The 17,714-nt window shown below is 39.4% G+C and overlaps 1 protein-coding gene across 1 annotated transcript; it reads right to left on the bottom strand.

Annotated features, from left to right (window-relative positions):
- Positions 1-108: 108 nt before the first annotated feature.
- Positions 109-15,951, bottom strand: LOC143701872 (vacuolar protein sorting-associated protein 52 homolog). The gene is made up of 7 exons (XM_077195569.1): positions 15,731-15,951; positions 15,121-15,216; positions 14,935-15,042; positions 8,851-8,916; positions 8,626-8,737; positions 1,686-1,804; positions 109-1,588 (listed from the first exon to the last, which is right to left on the bottom strand). The coding sequence occupies exons 1-7, from the start codon at positions 15,884-15,886 to the stop codon at positions 1,442-1,444; spliced, it is 804 nt and encodes a 267-aa protein (XP_077051684.1). The 5' UTR covers positions 15,887-15,951; the 3' UTR covers positions 109-1,441.
- Between the last annotated feature and the right edge of the window lie 1,763 nt (positions 15,952-17,714).

Genomic DNA, 17,714 nt, shown 5'->3' with positions numbered 1-17,714 from the left:
TCATTGGCATCATAAAAACAAAACAAAAAAATAGTGTAGCCAACTTGTGTAGCCTTGTTTTTTACACCCGCTTTAACAGATTGAGAAAAAGATGGAAACATTTTCAGAGACTTTTGATTTAATATCTTTTATTTTGAGACATGGAATGCTTTTATTTGTCAATAAAACAGTGCATAGGCCTACATAAAGAACTTTTCAGAGAAAACAAAAATACATTTTTAGATCTGTTGTCAGGCCAAAAATGCATTTAAATAAACAAAGAAGGAAATCAAAGCAAACTTGGGTTAGTTCACCCAAAAATGAAAATTCTGTCATCATTTACTCACCCTCATGTCATTCCAAACCCGCAAGACTTTCGTTCATCTTCGGAACACAAACGAAGATATTTTTTAATGAATTGTCCCTCCATTGACAGCTACTTAACGCTTCAAAAAGTTCATAAAAACATTGTAAAAAATAATCCATATAAATTGAGTGGTTTAGTCCTAATTTTCTGAAGAGAGACAATTGCTTTTTACGCTGAACAGATTGAATCTAGGCTTTTATTCACATGTAAACATTAATCAACGCACTCATCAGTTATGGTAAAGCATGTCACTTGACGTGCGAGAACCAATGAGGTTCACTCTCGTGTGTTTCACAGCACGTTTGAGCTTCCGCAAGAGGTTTGAGCTTCTCGTGCATCAAGCAGGTTCGGATGAATAAAAGTCTCTTAAGAAAATTTGGACTAAACCGCACAATTCATATGGAATAGTTTTACAATCTATTTATGTACTTTTTGAAGCTTCAAAATGGTAGTTGCATAGGTGTGAATGCAGGGACAGAAAACATTCAGATTTCATTCAAATATCTTCATCTGTGTTCCGAAAAAGAACAAAAGTCTTACGGGTTTGGAACAACAGGGCGAGTAAATGATGACAGAATATACATTTTTTGGGTGAATTATCCCTTAAAAATAAGACTGACAGAGTAATTAGATTAGTGCTCAATATATTAGATACTTGTTGATATAAATCACAATCTACTGAAAATCAGCCTTTAAAAGTCCTGTTCAGGCTTCAGCTCTAAACTGCAAAATATCAGACTTTTAATATTTCTGTCTTGTTTTCCAGAAAATCTAAACATCTTTAGGACAAGATATATTTACCTGATTAGGAAAAAAGTTTTAGATTGTAAAATTGTTTGCAGTTGTTGTTTTGCTGTTAAAAAGTTGACAGAACTTCTGCCAGTGACAGAAGACAAATTACACTGACCATACAATATAGATTTTCTGAAAATTAGTCTTCAGTTTTACACAATTTTGTTTATCAGGAAAATATATCTTGTTTTATGAATGTGTACGTTCCTAGATACTCCCAAAGAATGATTTTTTGCAGTGTGACTACAGCAAATATTTCCTGACATTCTTGGCCAAATAAGTGCTGATAATTCATGCACATGTTCAAAAGTTTGGTTTGTGTTTCTTGACTTCAACCATCAGATGATGGAGGTTTATCAGCTCAGAGCGCACCGCCAGACTGCGGAGTGTTGGCTGGGAGAGGACCTTATGGAAACCATGATAGTACTGGATGAGCTGGGTCAGTGCTCCCTAGTGTGCACAACCAGACAAAAATTCATAACATTTAAATGCATAAAAACTTAATTGGAACACAAATGGTCCCAAGATTTGTATCATAAGGTTGTACCTGAATTATGCTGGTTCCGTTTTTAAAATTGGTGAAGGAACGCATCACATCCTGACTCAGGGCCTCCACAGACTGCTTCCATGTGCTGGAGAAGCCCCGCACCAACTGTGTGATACGAGCTGACAAACAGATATAGGCAGACAGATTCTTAAAAAGATGCAGATTCCAGGGATTCACCCAGAACTCTGTGGGTGTTTCTAGGAGCATCCTTTGATTGAAACGTAATATGATGAATAAGTTTGGGGACAAGATGATTTTTAAGTTTTTAAAATAAGTCTATTCACCAACGCAGCATTTATTTGATCAAAAATATAGTAAAAACGTACTCTATTTCGTACGTAACCTCGGTTCTCTCTAGAAGAGGGAACGAGTATTGCGTAAGTTGCTTACGCTACGGGTAAAGTCATCTTTTCTCGAGATATGAAGCCAAAAAAATGATCCTTAATTTTGTATTTATTGTCAACGCAGTGCAGCAGCTAGCAGACCTAGAGCAGGCTGTCTAGCATGCTCATTGGCTGCCCTGCGGCTATTGCAGCAGCCTACCACTGAGCCCGCCGTGGGCGCCAAGCATCCACTTCATGAGTCCCAGGGAATCCCGGGGAACATAGATAAGTGGGAATCAGGCGGCCAGCAACGCGGGCCGGCACATGTACATAAGCACCCATAGGGAATACAGAGCGGCGTTGCGGGTCTATATAAAGCATATCAACCCATATAGTGCAGCTAAACCAGGAGAGCTTAGTCACGTGAGAGTAGTCTGCGCACGATCAGATCTGGGCAGAACGTACATCCCACTCATACTGCCAGAAATCTAGCCAGCAAGGCGGGAACTTCCAGGTTATAAAACCTAACAAATGTGGACGGGGAGGTCCAGCCTGCCGCCTCACAAATGTGATGAATGGAAATCCCGCTGGACCAAGCCCACGACAAGGCCACGGCCCTAGTGGAATGAGCCCTGATGCCCAAAGGGCATTGCAGACCTTTAGAAACATAAGCATTTGCTATAGCGTCCACTATCCATCTGGACAGACTCTGTTTCGAGGCGGCGAGACCCTTGGTGCGCCCACCAAACGAAACAAAGAGCTGCTCTGAGCGCCTGAAGGGGGCGGAGCACGTAATGTAAGCCCTCAGCGCCCTGACAGGGCAGAGGAGATTAACATCGCTCTCACTATCGGATGCTGGCAGAACCGATAGAGAAATTACCTGTGTTCTGAAGAGAGTGGCAATCACCTTAAGAACATAGCCATGTCTTGGCTTGAGGATGACTTTGGAGTCATTTGGTCCAAATTCAAGACACGCAGCGCTAATGGATAGCGCGTGTAAATCCCCCACACGTTTAACTGATGACAGAGCTGTCAGAGCTTGTTTTGAGCAAGAGGTACTTTAGGTCCATGGAATCTAGCGGTTCAAAGGGGTATGCTTTCAGGGCCTCTAGGACCAAAGAAAGATCCCATATAGGAACCGACGGGGGTCGCGGGGGATTCATCCTCCTGGCTCCTCTAAGGAAGCGGGGCGGGGAACCAGCTCGTTCCTTCCTATTGACTGGCCGTGCGTTGACTCAGCGAACGTTGCAACGGCCGCCAAATATACTTTAAGCGTGGAGTGGGACCTGCCCCTGTCCAACAGCTCTTGAAGGTAGCTAAGCAACCGCGATACCCCACGTTCGTAGGTCCAGATTTCTGTCGGCACACCATTTGGAGAACACAGACCATTTAGACGCGTAGAGCCGTCCTGAGAGGGAGCTCTGGACTGCTCAATCATGTTCATAACCCCTTCTGGTAAGACAACGGGCATCCGTTGATTAAACATACGTGAAGAGACCAGCGCTCTGGATGAGGATGCCAGATTGAGCCGCGGGCTTGAGAGAGGAGATCTCTCCTCACTGGAATCGGCAAAGAGGCTGCGCGTGACAGCCGCGTCAGCTCCGGGAACCAGATTTGGTTCTCCCATCGCGGGGCTATAAGGATCACCGAGTGGTGCGTTTCCCTGGTTCTCTTGATTACCTGTGCCAACAGTGAGACCGGAGGGAAAGCATAAAGTGGGTGGCTGGGCCAGATTTGGGCCAGCGCGTCCTCGTTCTTCGAAGAGAACATTGGGCAGTGAGTGTTGTCTTTTGACGCAAACCGTTCGACTTCCTCTTTGCCGAAAAGGCGCCATAGCAACTGGACTGTCTGGGGGTGCAGGGACCATTCCCCTGGGGGAACGTTGTCCCTGGACAGTTTGTCTGGGCCGTCGTTCAGGTGGCCTGGCACATGCGCAGCTCTCTGCGAGCACAGAAAGTGCTGAGACCATACAAGGAGGTGTTCCGTCAGATCGCAGAGATTCCTGAATCTGACACCGCCCTGACGGTTCACGTATGACACCACAGAAATGTTGTCCGAGCGGACTAGAACGTGTTGGTCTCGGGAGAAAGTGCTTCAGCACGTTCTCGACCGCTGTCATCTCCAGACAGTTTATGTGAAGGCATTTCTCTTGGTCTGACCACAAGCCAAAGACCGGTATGCCCTCGAAGAGAGCACCCCAACCTAGGTTGGAGGCATCCGTCGAGATTACCTTTCGGTATGCAACGGCTCCCATCGTCACCCCCCGCTGGTACCAGTCGACCGCTAACCAGGGCTGCAGAGCTGAAACGCAGCTCTGAGTCACTCTGATTCGTCTGCAGCCGAAAGCCCAAGCTTGGTGAGGCACCCGAGCATTCAACCAGCGTTGTAGCGGGCGCATGCGCAGTAGGCCCAGCTGAAGCACTGCTGCAGCTGATGCCATTCAGCTTAGCGTTCTCTGCAATGTTTTCAAAGAAGCGATGCGGCCCTTCTGGAAAGATGTGGCCAGGTGTCGAACACGGCGGGCGCGCTGTGTCAATAAACAGGCCGTCATAGCCACAGAGTCAAGTTCTATCCCCAGAAAGGAAACTGAGTGACTGGGCAGTAATGAGCTCTTGGTCCAGTTGACCGTGAGACCCAGGTTTTCCAGATGGCTGAGGAGCACTGTTCTGTGAGATAAAAGTACTATCTATGACTGTGCCAGAATCAGCCAATCGTCCAAATAGTTCAGAATCCGCATGCCCTGAATTCTCAGGGGGGCGAGAGCCGTGTCCATGCACTTCGTAAATGTACGGGGAGCTAAAGACAGGCCGAACGGGAGGACGGTGTATTGATATACCTGACCGTCGAAGGTGAATCTCAAGAATGGCCTGTGACGGGGTATTATCTGAATCTGAAAGTGAGCATCTTTCAGATCGAGAGAGATAAACCAGTACCTCAGGCGAATTTGCGCGAGAATTTGTCCGGTCGTGAGCGCTTTCAGCGGTCTTCTCATGAGAGCTTTGTTCAAATATCTCAGATCTAAGATAGGTCTGAGAGCTCCGTACTTCTTGGGTACGAGAAAATAGCGGCTGTAACAGCCTGACTCGCTCAGAGAAGGAGGTACCGGTTCTATGGCCCCTTTGCACAGCAGTTTGGCTATTTTTGCGCGGAGTAGATGCGCTACTTTCGCTTTCACTTTCACCGCGGTCCGTGCTTGAAAGCGCGGAGGGCGGCGAGTGAGTTGTAGCGAAAAGCCTTGTCTTATTGTGCTCAGCACCCAGTCTGGCGAGGTGTTTGTTAGTAAGCCTGAACCCTCGTGAGCGGGCACATAACTTACATTCATAACCTGACCGATAAGAGGCTGTTTTGGCTGTGTGACAGAGCGGGCAGAGAGTAGGCGTGGGCACATAGTTGTGGGCACATTTCCTACATCTAACACCCGAGCGGCATTTGCCCACTTCATGAGAGCAGGCTCTGTGAGAGTGAGAGACACGGCGGCTCGCTGACAGCGATGGCTTGCTGTTTCACCTGTGACGTCCCGATTACTTTGAACGGGAAACGTTTTGTGATAACTTTGTGATGCGCGAGCAGCGCCGGGGGCGAATTGTTTATTAGTAAGCATGAGCGCTCGTGAGCGGGCACGTAACTTACATTGATAGCTAGGGCAGAATGGCCTCCGGGTTCCGATCGCCGCACTTCGTGGGCTCAAAAAACTGAACCGGAGGCATGGGCGCAGAGCGCACGCCCTTGGTACTTGAATACGGCGGCTCGCTGACAGTAATGGCTGGCTGCTTCACATGTGACGTCCCGATTGCTTCGAACGGGGAACGTTTCGTCATAACTTTGTGCTGCGCGAGCAGCGCCGGGGGCTAATTGTTTATTAGTAAGCGGGCACGAAGCTTACATTCATAGCTATGGGCAGAATCGCCTCCGGGTTCCGAATCGCCACACTTCGTGGGCTCGAAGTGCCCACACACACCGCCCTCAATGTGTATGATGCATCACCCACCTCTGTAGACATAGCTCCGCACGATAAAGTTGGCCGGCTCCGATAATAACAAATGCACATGAGCAGCGGTAGAAAGGGGGAGGAGGGTGCCGCAAGTGAGTTTTTTTACGACATTGTTGTGAAATACACGCCTCACAGATGTAGGGGGAGCTCGTTGAGAAAACATGCGACAACAAAAGTGAAAATCAGCGAAGAAATAGCTAGAGTTGCCGAGTGCCTCTTTAAGGCAGAATTTGCTGTGATATTTGACTGAAGCCACAAGCCAGGGTAGCAATATATGCACTATACTGTACCATGAAAATCAGAATGTGGCATTGACAATCAGAACAGTAGCCATTGACTACCATAGTATTATTTTCCTACTATAGAAGTCAATGGCTACCGTCAACTGTCTGATTACCAACTTTCTTTAAAATATCTTCTTTTGTGTACAACAGAAAAAAGAAACTCATACAGGTTTGGAACAACATGAGCGTGAGTAAGTGATGACAGTATTTTCATTTTTGGGGGAACCTTCCCTTTAATCTCTTTCAAAACAACAAGAACAAAAATCTTGCTGACCCCAAACATTCTACTTGTAGTGTTAGTTTTGAACAGTGCTGGTGAAGCTACTTTGAAACCATAATGATGAGATGATTTAATTAGTGGTGAGGTTATGACATAATTCTTTGTTATTTATCTGACAACATTAAAAATCATTTGAAAAAAAAAACATACAACATAGAAAAAATCAACAATTTATACTAAGGAGTAAAAAACATTTGTATTTTGCAAATATATTTAAAAAATAAATAAAATAAAGGTGACAATTGTGTTTAATGATGATGGTGATGCAGATATTACACACCTTAGCTTTAAAAAAAGGGTCTGATGCAGCAAACTCAGTTTTAACTCTTTTTTCAAAAAAAAAAAGATAATTTCTAGATCTTTTAAAATGAGTCCCCTTTCGAATAGGAACTCTACACTGCTTCTTGGATGGTTGCTATGGGGACACCATCAGCGTATCCAATGTGTGAAGCACATGTGAAAACACTCCAATCTGATTGGTTGGCGAAAGTCCATGATGTCATTAGTGGGAGCGCCCAGAAGTATGAGAGGGCATCGTAGCACACTTCATCAGCTTGTCATTGCAGATTGTCTTTAGTAACTGTTTGTTTTGTTAGCGTGTGGTGAAGGCAGGATCATGGAAAATTCTAGCAAGCATTTTAGGAAGTTTGTACCTCCATGTCCCAGGTGTTTGACACTTGAAGACACACACGACCTGTGCCTTTACTGCTTTGGAGAGGAACATGCGCATTCAGTGCTTGAGGGTTCTGAATGCACTCATTGCGATTAATTCACAATGAGAAAGCTTTGTTCACATTTTTCCCTATTCTTAAGGGATGTGGGACAAGTGTCTGCGCTCCATGGCTTAGGCCCCGCTGTTGTCGGAGCAAAGCTTCAGTTTTGAAGATCGCAGGTCGAGCTCAGAGGATGTGATGTCTCTTGACATCCAGTCGAGGGGAAGCGGATGTGGTTAAAGAAGGTGAGGAATGTGTATGGATTCTTCTCAACTTGCCAGCCCAGCATATGGGGAATTGCTGGATGTCATGGCCCGTGCCACAGCCAGATTGGATCTGGCTTGGGGGCATTAGTGTTAGGCTGGATGAGTGCTTCCTGTTAGGCCATGATCTCCTGTCCCCCATGAGTCTTCCATTCCTTCCCCACCTCCACTCTGAAGTGGAGAAGTTGTGGAAGAAGCCATATTCAGCCCAGATTTAACCGTTTCATCATTCTATAATAAATGATGACAATTTGTAGATTGAAAATCCTTTTAACTGTATCGTTGCGCACAGTGTTTCTCCTGTTTGTCAGTGCTGTTTCATCTGGCTTTAAACTAGTTTAAATCACAGAGACATTTGTATTCTTCGCTGAATTCAAAAGCTTCTCACTGGATCTCACAGCGCTGTTTAGTGGTCGAGTGAGTGAGACCAATCAGCAAGTACAAGCATCTGCTCTAGTAAGCTCGCGCTGCCCTGCCGTTTCAACTTTGGGTCGAGTGGATAAATGATTTGTGAGGCAGGCATCCCCGCAGCATTGTGGAGTGGGTATTTTGTTCCCCATAGCGTCCACCCAAGATGCAGTTTAGAGTTCCTATTCTAAAGGGAAAATCTCAGGTTACTACATTAAATGTGATTCCATCACTGTTACTTCCCATAGATACACAGAAGAAGTTCAACTTAAACAAAAGCTGGATGTAGGCTTTATTAGTTTATTGCCAAATAGACTACAGCGCTTCACAGCTGTTACATATCGCATTATTGATTGGTCCTGGTAAACTACTTCACTAAAACACTCCCACGTGGTATTTTTCTTTCCTTCCTTTTGTTTAGTTTGTAATTCTCCTTTCTGAAATTTCTCTAGGATCTGTTTTGCTTTCATTGGATGGACAAAAATGATGAGAATCTAAAAAATATTTCAACTTGTGTTCCGAAGAAAAATAAAGGGCTTATGGGTTTAGAACAACATAAGAGTGAGTAAATAATGAAGGAATTTTTGGGTGATGAAGAAATCGCATAATTAAAGATGAAAAATTAAAGCAGTACGATATAAACCTTAACAGTGAAAACAAAGCATCTCTAGCACTGACCTTCATCATTTTTGAGTTTGTCAAGTTGCCCTTTCTCTATTAGTCCCTCGCTCTCCTTCACAAATGCAATCATCCCTCCAAACGGAGATGAAAGAATCTCCTCTATAAACTCCTGTAAAATTACATATCAACAAACAATGGTTACTCACATGACAATAAGGAAAGCAATGTCCTACTTCAAGACAGTTGTCAGTCTGAACCGGTACTTAGTATCCCAGAATGTACCTGTGTTCTAGCCAGCAGGAGCTGCTGAAAGCCCTCAACCTCTTTACTGTCATCAGCTGCTCTCTCCTTTATAACACACACAAAACATATCATCATGATCCATTATGGTACAGTCTTAACAGTTAATAAATGGACTGCGGTGTGCAGTATTTCAGATAAATGTATTTAAAATGCGTATTTGAAACACAAAATGCTATTTTGTATTTTAACCCTTGTGCATCAATTAAAAAAAGTTACACATAGGTACATAGAGGACAAAAATGTCCGTATCCAAAAACTGTCATAAAAATATTATAGATTTATATTTTTTTCCACTTTCACTGACATCATTTTTTTAACCAGCATCAGCTTTAATCATAATGACCAAACATTCATTAATTTTCAGAATTTTAACCCTTAAAATGTGGGTTTGTTTACATAATGCCACTGTTGTTTTTTTATGAAAAAAAGAAAAATAGTAATTATTTTCAATTTACTAAATGCTAAGCAGAATTTTTTTTCTTTGATTATTACAGCCTTGGATATGTCAATCATTAAAAACAACATTATTTTTGATGCATTAATATTTTTTATGCAGTATCAGATTTAAAAAAAAGCTACCACTCAGGCCCATAAAGGACAAAAATGTCCATGTCAAAAAAGTGTCATAAAAATATTATAGATTAATATTTTTTTACACTTTCACTGACTTAGATTTTTTACTAGCATCAGTTCTAATCATAATTACCAAACAGTCATTAATTTTCAGAATTTTAACCCTTTTAACGTCGGTTTCTTTACATAATGCCACTGTTGATGTTTATAAAAATTAGAATAATAATAATAATTTTCTATATACTAAATTCTAAGCAGGATTTTTTTTCTTTAAATATTACAGCCTTGGATATGTTAATAATTAACAACAATATTAATTTTGATGCAATCATATTTTTTATGCAGTATCAGATAAAAAACAAAACTACCACTCAGGCCCATAAAGGACAAAAATGTCCATGTCAAAAAAGTGTCATAAAAATATTATAGATTAATATTTTTTTACACTTTCACTGGTTTAGATTTTTTACTAGCATCAGTTCTAATCATAATTACCAAACAGTCATTAATTTTCAGAATTTTAACCCTTTAAACGTCGGTTTCTTTACATAATGCCACTGTTGAGGTTTATAAAAATTAGAATAATAATAATAATTTTCTATATACTAAATTCTAAGCAGGATTTTTTTTCTTTAAATATTACAGCCTTGGATATGTCAATAATTAACAACAATATTAATTTTGATGCAATCATATTTTTTATGCAGTATCAGATAAAAAACAAAACTACCACTCAGGCCCATAAAGGACAAAAATGTCCATGTCAAAAAAGTGTCATAAAAATATTATAGATTAATATTTTTTTACACTTTCACTGGCTTAGATTTTTTACTAGCATCAGTTCTAATCTTAATTACCAAACAGTCATTAATTTTCAGAATTTTAACCCTTTAAACGTCGGCTTCTTTACATAATGCCACTGTTGATGTTTATAAAAATTAGAATAATAATAATAATTTTCTATATACTAAATTCTAAGCAGGATTTTTTTTCTTTAAATATTACAGCCTTGAATATGTCAATAATTAACAGCAATATTAATTTTGATGCAATCATATTTTTTATGCAGTATCAGATAAAAAACAAAACTACCACTCAGGCCCATAAAGGACAAAATGTCCATGTCAAAAAAGTGTCATAAAAATATTATAGATTAATATTTTTTTACACTTTCACTGGCTTAGATTTTTTACTAGCATCAGTTCTAATCATAATTACCAAACAGTCATTAATTTTCAGAATTTTAACCCTTTAAACGTCGGCTTCTTTACATAATGCCACTGTTGATGTTTATAAAAATTAGAATAATAATAATAATTTTCTATATACTAAATTCTAAGCAGGATTTTTTTTCTTTAAATATTACAGCCTTGGATATGTCAATAATTAACAACAATATTAATTTTGATGCAATCATATTTTTTATGCAGTATCAGATAAAAAACAAAACTACCACTCAGGCCCATAAAGGACACAAATGTCCATGTCAAAAAAGTGTCATAAAAATATTATAGATAAATATTTTTTTCCACTTTCACTGACTTAGATTTTTTACTAGCATCAGTTCTAATCATAATGACCAAACAGTCATTAATTTTCAGAATTTTAACCCTTTAAACGCTGGTTTCTTTACATAATGCCACTTGTTTTTTTTATAAAAATTATAATAATAATAAAAATATTCCATATACTAAATGCTAAGCAGATTTTTTTTTTCTTTAAATATTACAACCTTGGATATGTTATAGGTTTGGCTGTGAGAGCACTTGTGTCAACGAAAATCTTCCAGACAAAACAATCACCATTTTCTCGAGGTGAAAACAAAAACAATGTGTTGTGGAGCTTCTAAACTTCTACATCAAAGTCAAGCTCACCTTTTATCTTTGTAAAAAAACAATAACAAATGAAAAGGTGCAAGCAAGTAATAAGAAATGTGTTTGAATGAAAAAAATCCTCAAAGCTCAGTAACTTTTTGACCTTTTCAGTTTTCACATGGCAGGATCTGTGACTCTGCCAAGGGTATGACTCATTTACATGTGGTGGGATTTGTGATTTCCAGTACAATATAATTTCTTTCTTTCAAACTTAAAGAAAGAAAACCCACACACACACCTAAAACTTTCAGTACACACATACAAATCACACTCTGACATCCATACCAACACACCCACACAATTATAGCTTCATAATTTATCTAATTGGCTCTATAATATGCATAAGCCGAAAACAGCAGAAAACAACAATAAAGTGATCATTTGCTTTATATGCCAAACCTGAAAAAATGGCACAATCTGATAAAAAATAGTAAAAATGTAAATTTTGAAGCCTTGCCAACAGAATGAAAGCCTGTTAAGAAAGATTGCATCATTTTATAGTTGAATGGCACTGGGATTAAAAATCGCAGTTTTAATGGGTTTCAATGGGGACATTTTTGTCCAAAAGGCGCTGAGTGGGAGTATTTTTTGTACCTAGTGCAAAATAGATTTTTTAAAGGAAATTAAGGTGAAATATTAAAATTCCAATAAAAATACACACCTGTAGCAAATTTCATGCAGTTAGCATTAACACAGACAAAGTTATCAAAAAAACAAAACTGAAAAGGACAAAAATGTCCATAAGCCTTTTAAAGAAATCTTTTTTTTGTATTTAAATACATTTAAGTTGAATATTTTTGTTTTTGAAAAATACATAATATACTTTATGCTAGTCAAACTCTTTATTAGGCTGCTGATTTCCTGTACCAACTAGTTAGCCAGTCAGTCTTGATAGTTAATTGGTTTCTGGATTTATCAACTAGCAAGTCAAATGTGTTTAAGATTTACTGCTTGCTAGGACTGGGTGATATGACGATATATATTGTGGAATTGATTTAAAAAAAAAAATTATATCGTTTATATATCGCGCAAGCACATCCATGCAGCTTTTAGTGGGCAGGAGTTATTGACACATTAGAGCAATAAAGAAACATGGACGAATGAGTAATAAAGAGTGGGACATGCTTGATGTTAAAAAGAGTTATTAAAAGTGCAATATGCCGCAAAAGAGAACTCTTATTTAGTATTCGCACACTGGCAGGCAGCTTTCTGAGCACAGGTAAATGGTGAAATGCGCACAAAAATGTCAAAATCTGAGTATACACATAAACACAGCCGGTTTATGTCTTGAGTGGAGGTAAACAGATGGAAGAATTTGATATGCATCAATATATTTGGTCCGTGCATAAGCTCTTAAAGTGACTAATATTCTGCTGCTGTCTGTGTCCTTAATCAAACAACAACAAAAAAAAGAAAAAGAGAAATTCACACACTGCACTTGACGGAATAACTTTTGTAGCTTTAATAAATAACTCTTTGTTTAATTCATACAGTGAAGACTATGCAGTGTTTTATTTTACTTTATTAAATTTCTGTATTATTTCTTAATTTTGTTAGGTACACCTTCCTGAAAAACTTAGCACTATTTATTTAATGTTTATCTTTGTTCTACTGTATTTATTTGCCCTATTGCTTTCATTTTATTTTATTAGTAACTGTTTACTTGTCAAGTCAAGTCACCTTCATTTATATAGCGCTTTTAACAATATGGACTGTTTCAAAGCAGCTTTACAGTGATAGTAGGAAATTAAAGGGATACTTCACCCAAAAATGAAAATTCTGTCAGTATTTACTGACCCTCATGTTGTTCCAACCTCGTAAGACCTTGGTTCATCTTCGGAACACGAATTAAGATATTTTTGATGAAATCTGAGAGCTGGATCACTCCTCAATAGGCTTCTTCAGGGATTGAAACTTGCCAGCCCCGAAAAGTTATTAAAGACATCGTTAAAATAGTCCAAGTGACTACAGTGGCTCAATCTTAAGTTCATCAAGCGATGAGAATACTTTTTGTGCGCAAAAACAAACAAAAATAACGACTTTATTTCAACTATTCATAAAGCTTCTGTTCATTCGTAAGCTTCTGTTGTTGTACGTCACACGCATCACACACATGACCAGCATCGGCCAATAGTGAGCCTACGTGTGACGTAGCACTACGCAATCACACTACGTTAACTGACTAGAGGCCCACAGAGAAGGAAATGAATAGTTGAAATAAAGTTGTTATTTTTGTTTGTTTTTGCGCACAAAAAGTATTCTCGTCGCTTGATAAACTTAAGATTGAGCCACTGTAGTCACTTGGACTATTTTAACAATGTCTTTAATAACTTTTCGGGGCTGGCAAGTTTCAATCCCTGGAGAAGACTATGGAGGAGTGATCCAGCTCTCAGATTTCATCAAAAATATCTTAATTCGTGTTCCGAAGATGAACGAAGGTCTTACGGGGTTGGAACAACATGAGGGTGAGTAAATACTGACAGAAATTTCATTTTTGGGTGAACTATCCCTTTAAAGTAACAGAGATTGTTTTGGCTTTACAGCAGCTCTAGAATAAAGTTATTGTCCAGCTAAAGTTAGTTTTGATTGATTCACTTCCGTCGCAGCGATCATTAGTTATTAACTTAGGGGCTGCTAACACGACACCGTTCTAACAGAAAATTCTGTAATGCGATCCGGCCGCTCATTTGCATAAAACAGTGACTTGGTATCGTAACAACCTTATTTCCAGCCAAAAAACAAAACATGAAATATATTGTTATTGTGAAAATTACTTATATTGTGATATAAGATTTTGGTCATCTAGGCCATTCCTACTCTTTCCTAGATAGCAGGAAATGTTCCCAGTTTTACATGTGATTTATTTAGGCCCTGTCCCACATGGCACACTTCATGTGCACTTGCGGGAATCTGGACTTACAATGGTCGCTACGTGCACATGTCGGTTAATACACAAGAATGTAGGGTGACCCATATCGGCCGCGAAGGGGGCGCTGGGGAGTACCCTTCTGAAACCTAAAATGACAAATGAGACGCTCAGTCTTGAGGACTTGAGTCCACAAGACCGCAAGTGCACATGAAGTGTGCCATTTGGGACAGCGCCAAAGCAGCATTACATCCAAAAGAGTGGACTTGGATGAAGATTACGAAGGGTTAGGGTTCCATTTGGGACAGGGCCTAAGAAATTTTCACCACAAGTAATGGGCTGCAGTGTTACCTGGTCAGATATAAATATAAGTGGTAAAGTGGTACACAGATGACACCTTGAACCCAGTCTTTTTTGAAAATATGGTGGGAGGTAGGTGAAATGAAAACAGTTTCTAAGCAGTTGTACACACCTAAATGTTTTTTGCATTCAGAATAAGTCCAGAAAGATTTCAGCCTAGTACAGATACTTCACTAAATGGTCAATAACACATGTATTTCTTTTGTTTGTGTATTTCAAAATACTGAATTTGTATTTAAATATTATTTTTTCCACACAGTATTTGGTATTTAATTTCGATCCATTTCAACTGAGGTATTTTGCATTATGTATTATATTTGTGTAAATTTTGAAAACATGTTCATGTATTTATGCCCATTTTCTGGCAGTGTGGTATGTGAGTAACCTCACCATGAGCACACTGAGCATCATGTCATAGTTGTTGATGAGGAAGATGAGCTGGTCTCGTCTAGAAGGAAACTCGGCCGCCATTTTCAGCACAAAATTCTCCACCTCAATCTGGAAATCATATTCATGTCAGGTTTCAATATGAGCCACTTCACCTTTCGAGAACAGAGGGGTTTCTGTTCTGCTCACCTGCAGCTGTCCGAGTAGCGTGTTGGTCCTCTCATTGGGAAAGGTTTGATTTATGCTGACAATAGCAGAGGAGAATTCTGCATACCGGCGTGTAATCTACACAAACAAGAAGCAAAAACAGATGATTTATGCCACATAGATGTAAATGTGCATTCATATCATATTGTACATGGAAAGAACACAGCAAATGTAAGTCTCTAAAAATAAAAGTTTTTCTTTAAAATTGAGCATTGTTATTAAGAGGGAATTGTACACTTTTCAGTGAATACAGCTGAATCATAAATTTTTCCCTCTTTAATCGAATATGTTATCTTCATTCATGGAATGTAAAAGTATAGCTTTGTTACAGTTTTTACTGAGATGTAGTTTCACATATCAATACATTTAATACATGTTTGGTAGGAATAACAATAAAACTGATTAAAATGGAACAATTGTTATTTCATTTTCAAATATAAAGACAACATGAGCATAAATGACCATAATCTTTTAATAATAATTGACGATTGGCTGAGGTCTAGTTGTGAACGTTCAAAATGTTTGCTCTACCAGAAAACCTTTTTTTTTGAGTGTGGTATTTTGGCATGTGTTCGTGTATGAGGCTTCGTACATAGTGTGGTCTGGTGTCCAGTACACCTAGTTTTTGAGGGTCAGTGTTTCGAATGCTCTGGATGTTCATCTCCAAAATAAGCTCAAATCTTGGCCACAACAATTCTAGCACAGCCTCCCAGTACCTGCACAATACAAATACAAAAACAAAAGCCATTTATAAAGATACAGCAACCACAGAAACACAGAAGTATCATGAAACTGGCAAATAATGCAGATGAGCTTGTATGTGGGCGATCTGAGATCTAATTTCCAGATCCCACCACCTTGTTTCTCCTCATAATTTAAAGTAGTGATAAAATGGAAGTGGTGACTGATCTTTCCTTCTGTATTGTGATGTACTGTATATCAGTATATCAGAGTGAAACAGATTATCAAAAAAAAATATTTTAGGATTTTAATAGTGGATGTCGTACTTAAAAATGAGGCAGAACAGAATGTGAACTAGCAGTCAACTGTAATAGAGGGGCAGGGTTTAAATATATTTATTACCTGTTGCTTTAACTTCATTAAACAGTGTTTATTTTGTTATAAATTCTGACGCCAAAGGGAACTTTTGGTGTCTGTATAGTGAAAATGTCTTGACTAAAAGCCAGCAAAAGTCTTGGACATGCAATATTCATAGGACACATATAGGGAGTGAAAGTGTGTTGAAAAAGTGGCCCATTGTCTCCTCACCAGTGTAACAGATCATTACGCTTTATTTTGCTAATGTTGGAGGCTCTTTCTAGAGAAGTGGCTATGATGGCGATGGCATGCAAAGTGATAGAATATCATAAACCCACCAAATTGCCACTGTTGCCTTTGGGTTGCTTAGTTGAGGTTTAAAAGACACTTAATATTCAGTAATATTATACATTTGGCTACACTGACACTAATGGATGAGAACAAAAACTTGAACTGAATTGAGCTGGATGATGACACCACTGTTTTCTGCAGAGCTGCTGAAATATATACTGTAGCTTGCAACATTGACACGGTTATATAAATAAAGGTGACGAAGTTAAAACATGTTAAAAATTAGATAAAATACAGCTGCATACAGCAATTAATGAGGAGCTAAAAATCAAGGCAGCAATCATCAGACCAACTGCAAAAAGTAAAGACATTTTAGCCCATAAATACAATCACTTGTAATGTGACACAACTGGTTATTAGTTTTGAACAATAGGTGACACTGACATCAAATTGATTTGATGTGGTCAGTGTTGGGTGACAGTTACACATGACAAGTTTTGTGTCAAAATGTTAAATCTTTTCAGAGATACAGCATGAGATGCAGATTGGCATAATGCCATCGGATTTTACGATGCGGTATGCAAAAACAAGTTAGTTTTATGTTATCCTGACTAAAATTTTGTGAAAATCGGACAAACAATCTAGGAGTTTGAAAAAGCAGGTTTCTACTATATTCGGTTTATATTCTATGTTCTCAGCATGAACCAAGGAATCTATTAATCTATTAAGACCAGTCAAGGTTGTCATTACAAAAAACAAGTTTAGTTGAATACATTAAAGTGTTGTGGAAAATATAAACTCATGTCCATTTTGCTGTGTTGTATGTCGAATTACGCGTTGAAGTGGAACCTCTTCGTCAACTGGTGCTCTTCTCTTCAAGAAGACCCCCGGAGATGTTCGATTAGTTTCGTGCTTTCCTTCCTTCAAGATAGGCTGGAGCGAAGGCTGTCTCCCTCCACCCTGAAAGTCTATGTTGCCGCTATTGCCGCACACCATGACCCAGTCGAAGGTAAGTCTGTTGGAAGGCTGAATCCTCCTCGCCCTCCTCTCGTCCCCTCTTGGGACCTCTCAGTGATTCTAACTGCCCTGCGGAGTGCTCCCTTTGAGCCTTTGCAATCAGTGGAGCTTAAGTTCCTGTCTATGAAGACAGCGCTCCTGGTTGCATTGGCCTCCATCAAGAGGGTGGGGGACTTGCATGCATTCTCCATTGACGAAGCGTGCCTGGAATTTGGGCCGGCTTACTCTCA

The sequence above is a fragment of the Siphateles boraxobius genome, unplaced genomic scaffold (genome assembly GCF_051911475.1).
Source record: "Siphateles boraxobius isolate OS27281-9 unplaced genomic scaffold, OSU_SipBor_1 33, whole genome shotgun sequence".
NCBI classification, from domain to species: domain Eukaryota; kingdom Metazoa; phylum Chordata; class Actinopteri; order Cypriniformes; family Leuciscidae; genus Siphateles; species Siphateles boraxobius.
This window is presented reverse-complemented; position numbering and strand designations above follow the sequence as displayed.

Excerpts from the sequence above, each read along its gene's own strand:
- LOC143701872 (XM_077195569.1), bottom strand. The coding sequence starts at position 15,886 with ATGGCTTTTGTTTTTGTATTTGTATTGTGCAGGTACTGGGAGGCTGTG. Across the intron at positions 8,738-8,850 it reads TCCTGCTGGCTAGAACACAG|GAGTTTATAGAGGAGATTCT; the intron begins GTACATTCTGGG and ends GTAATTTTACAG. Across the intron at positions 1,589-1,685 it reads ACGGAACCAGCATAATTCAG|GGAGCACTGACCCAGCTCAT; the intron begins GTACAACCTTAT and ends TGTGCACACTAG.